The 4,134-nt window shown below is 58.6% G+C and overlaps 1 protein-coding gene across 1 annotated transcript; it reads right to left on the reverse strand.

Moving 5' to 3' along the window:
• Nucleotides 1–680: 680 nt before the first annotated feature.
• On the reverse strand, nucleotides 681–4,128 carry NKX2-3 (NK2 homeobox 3). The gene is given in 3 exon segments (XM_010859548.1): nucleotides 681–1,933; nucleotides 1,936–2,229; nucleotides 3,712–4,128. Coding segments are annotated over 3 exon segments (1,101 nt in total). The 5' UTR covers nucleotides 4,073–4,128; the 3' UTR covers nucleotides 681–1,487.
• Nucleotides 4,129–4,134: the final 6 nt, after the last annotated feature.

Consider the following 4,134-nt stretch of genomic DNA (forward strand, 5'->3'; position numbering starts at 1 on the left):
TAAAAAGCCATTCTTTCCGCACCTTCCCGGCCCGGAGCCGCCTTTCAGCGAGGCCCGGCCCCACAATGGCGCGGCGCGCTGAGGCCTCCCCATTCACCCGCCTTGGCACGCTCACAATCGGCCGTGTGGCAGCACAGGCCTCGCACAGGCATTCTCCGCAAGTGACAAGGAGCCGCATAAAGCCTCGGCCGCCGGGGGAGAAGGGAGGGCGACCAAGGGGGAGAACTCGGCCGCGGCGGGGCGCAGCGCCCCCGGGCGCGCTGGAAGGCCGGGCGGCGGCAGAAGATGGAGCTGCCTTCGCGGCGCCTACGGCTAGGCCTAGGGGCGAGGTTTCCTTTACTCTGGAGGCATTCGAGGTGGGCAGAGTCTAAGCCTTGATCTAACGCAGGCCCAGATACTAGCCCAAGCATCTGGGTGAAACTTGGGGGGATTTCAAAGTCCCACCTCAAAAGGCCCTGAGTCTCCGACCTGTCCTCCCTAGGACAGTAAAGAGAAATTAATGAACAAAGCCTTAGGGACCGGACTTGAAGCCTGGGGGCTGAGGCAGGGGAGACCAGGCCTGCGATCGCCCAGGGCAGAACTGCTTTCCCAGAGCATCTTTTCCTTCCCCGCCGCCCTGTTGAAGGACCTCTCCCTACTTTTGTGGGCTAAACAAGGTCTGTAGCCGGCCAACCGTTTGAAAATATTGCACCTTGTTTATTGACTCCTGTAGTGTATGGCAGCGGGTGTGTACATGGCGTGTGGATATATTTAGTTATATATATATGTATATATATTATATGTGCTGAATACAGAATAGGAAACAGAAGGAAAGCCGGTAACACCTCCGGTGGGCCCCTAGGTTCCAGATTTGTTCAAACCCCCAACTTTTGATCTCGCTCCGCTGATTTTTCTTGCAGAGTTCTACGCCTCCTGACAATCTGGAGATCCAGGCCGAGGTATCTGTTGCGGAAGGCAGGCGGTTGGGAAAAGGAAAATGGACTGTGGTGTGGCACTCCGGCCCTGCAAAGTGAGCAGAGGGTCGGTAGGGCCTGGGGATTTCTCAAGCCACGACGCCCATTTTTCTCTCCTTCATGCTGTTCTCTGTCCTTGAGTTTTCCGCCAGCGCTCTGCTGAGGCCGCGAGAAGGCCGAGAAAGAGAAGCCCTTCTTGCTCTAGGAGAGACGACTGGCAGCCTGAGTCCCAGCCTTTCGCACTCCCTTTGGAGCCGAGATTGGGGCCATTGTCCTCCAAGCACCCAGCCAGCGTTTCTGCCTCAGAGATAGTCTCCATGTAGGCCCAGGCGCATCCTCTTCGCCCCAGAGCCTCCTTCCCCGGACTTCGTGTAAGCTGCGCTCCGAGGCCCTGGGGAGCGAGACGTTTATGTATATATATTTATATTTTTTAACGAGGGGACCTGGTCCTTCCTTGGATCCAGCCTTTCTCGCCCTTTAGTCCCGCGGCGCCAGGCTGCGGTGGGGTCGCCTGCCGCGTTACCTGCCCGGTCCCTACCAGGCCCGGATGCCCTGCAAGGTACCCTGAGCGCACGCGGCCCCCGCCGTCGCACCCTGGTGCAACGGCTGCGCGCCGCCGCCGCCCCCGAAGCCGGCCAGGTTGCTCACGTTCACGAAGGGGCCGCCTCCAGACGCACTGCAGGCGGGCTGCATGGCCGAGGCCGCCGAGGAGGCCCCGCCGCCGCCGCCGCCACTGCCACCGCTTGCCGGGTACGCACAGCCATAGCTGCCGCTGTAGGCCGCGGCGGCGGCGGCTGCAGCGGCGGCGGCTGCGGCGGCGGCTGCCGAGTTCCCATAGCCATAGGCGGGGAAGCTGTTGTAGGAGTAGGCTCCCGCGCCCACGCTGTAGGGCGCGCCGTAGGCTGGCGCGCCAGGAGTGACGCACGGCTTGCCGTCCCGCACCAGCACCGGCACCGCCACACGGCGCGGCGGCGGCGGGGCGCGTGCCCGCCCAGCTCCAGAGACTTGTCCTGCCGCTGTCTCTTGCACTTGTACCTGCGATTCTGGAACCAGATCTTCACCTGGGTGGACGTGAGCTTTAGGCTGCTGGCCAGGTGCTCGCGCTCTGGCGCCGACAGGTACCGCTGCTGCTTGAACCTGCGTTCCAGCTCGAAGACTTGGGCTTGAGAGAAGAGGACCCGGGGCTTCCGGCGGCTGCGTGGCTTCGGCCTTTCGCTCTCCTCTGCCGCCTTACAGTCTCCGGCCGCCTCCAGAGGTTTCTTCAGTTGGCAGCTTTCTGCGAAAGAAGCAAAACAACAGCGTCTCTTAGTTGTTCCCGGCCTCTCCGCGGCTCCGGTCCAGGAGCACTGTGACCCTTTTTGGTGGCAACGCGGAGCGTGCAGTAATAACTGCTTGGGTTTTGGGGAAGGTTTGTGACTTCTGGCGCCGTGGGACCCTTCGATCGCCCAAGGCCCCTCACCACGTCCTTGACGGGTGGAGGCACATAGTGTGGGGAGGGGTAGTTAGCACGCGTTTATTTAGAACTTCAGCATCTGCGAGAGATTACCCTGTATTAAATGTGCAGCTCGGCTTGCTAATGATTATTTTCAGGATGAAAGTTTGTAACTACATAACTCCAATATTTGCAAATTCGGTTGCCTTCTTTTCCGTCATAAATAGCTGAAGGTGTGAGAGGCATGTTGGTTTTTGGCGGCCGAAATGCGTGCGATGTGCGAAAATCTTCCTGCTTAGAAATGTCTGAGTGTACTGCTTATTGCCCAGGAACTGTTTTTTTGTTTGTTTGTTTACCTTTAAACGCCTACCTACCCACAAATGAGTGTCTGAGTAACGACAACCGATACCTTAGAAAGAAAAAGAAATTTGATTGACTGACTGACTTAGTTTCATGTCGATTTTAGGCCCAGGGGAGCTGTCAGAGCAAAGGCCTTGGCTTCCGCCACAACAAACCTTCTCTTGGGGAAGGAGATTCTTTTGGCTCTGTCTCCTCACAAACACTTCCTTGGAGGCTTTATTCAGTTATTCTGTTGCCCTGCCCAATTCACCTCCCGTCCTACTTGAGCAGACAGGATCTAAGTTCGGCGCGTTTTTCACTCAGCCCGAAGCCACACAATCTGGGACACAAAGCAAAACGTTACAGATTTTCAAAAAGGCCGGTTGCCTCAGGGGTGCGAGTGAGGAATGAACTACGTTCCCATGCGCTCTCCCACCATCCCCTCGCTCTCTGCCGGGTGCCACGGGTGCGAGGACGCAGAGTTCCAGGCGGAGAAGTGAGGAAAGCACCCCCGCTAAAATTCTACCTAAGTTCCTGCGCCCTCCGGACACCAGGCACACAATCTGCTTGGACTACCTTTTCCGAGAAGAGAGAACGGCTGCCCTGGCCTCAAAAAACGCATCTCACGCTAGAGGGAAAGTGGGAGAAGTTGAGGCTCATGCCCCTCTAGCTCTGGGGAAGAGCTACAGTTGTCAGCACCCGGCAGCTGAGCCCACATTGCTTATCCGCATCAGGGTAGCAATAACCTCCGGGGCTGCATCGCCTCCTCCCTCTGGGGGGAGTAGTTGGCGGAGTCATCTTGGCCTTCTCCCTCCGCCCTGGCTCCCTTGCAGCATCTGAGTTTTGCGGAGCTGTCGCTGACCAGGAACTGGCATGACACCAGCCAGGAGCTAAAGAGGCGGGCAGCCGTGCCGACAAGGTTGGTGGGCTGTTTGCGGGCATCCCGCCATTGCTCCACATGCGTGTTTCGTTTCCCCCTCTACTCACTTTGGTTCCCGTCCCTCACGACCTCGGGCTCCTCTTCATGTTCCTTAGGCCCGCTGCACGAGTCTCGCAGGACCGTGTGGACAAAGCTCTGGGGGCAGAGCCCCGAATCCCCGTGGCCATCGGCTGTAGCTAGTGAGTTCAAATAGGACAGTTTCTCGCCCTCTTCTTCCTCGTCTTCCTCCCCTCCGTCCGAAAACTGCGTCCCCTCAGCGGCGGCCAGCATGCAGGGCGCCGAGTGGAAGTGGTGCTCCAAGTCCGCCTGCAGGTGCGCGCCGTGGAAGTGCTGTTGCTGCTGCTGCTCCAGATTCAGAATGTCTTTGACTGAGAAAGGGGTGGAGGTGACCGGGCTTGGTAACATCATCAGGGCCACTTAATTGTCCAGTCCAAATACTCAATAAATCCCGGCGGGGGCGGGGAGGCAGC

This window comes from Bison bison, unplaced genomic scaffold (assembly GCF_000754665.1).
Source record: "Bison bison bison isolate TAMUID 2011002044 unplaced genomic scaffold, Bison_UMD1.0 scf7180017864456, whole genome shotgun sequence".
In the NCBI taxonomy this organism is placed as follows: domain Eukaryota; kingdom Metazoa; phylum Chordata; class Mammalia; order Artiodactyla; family Bovidae; genus Bison; species Bison bison.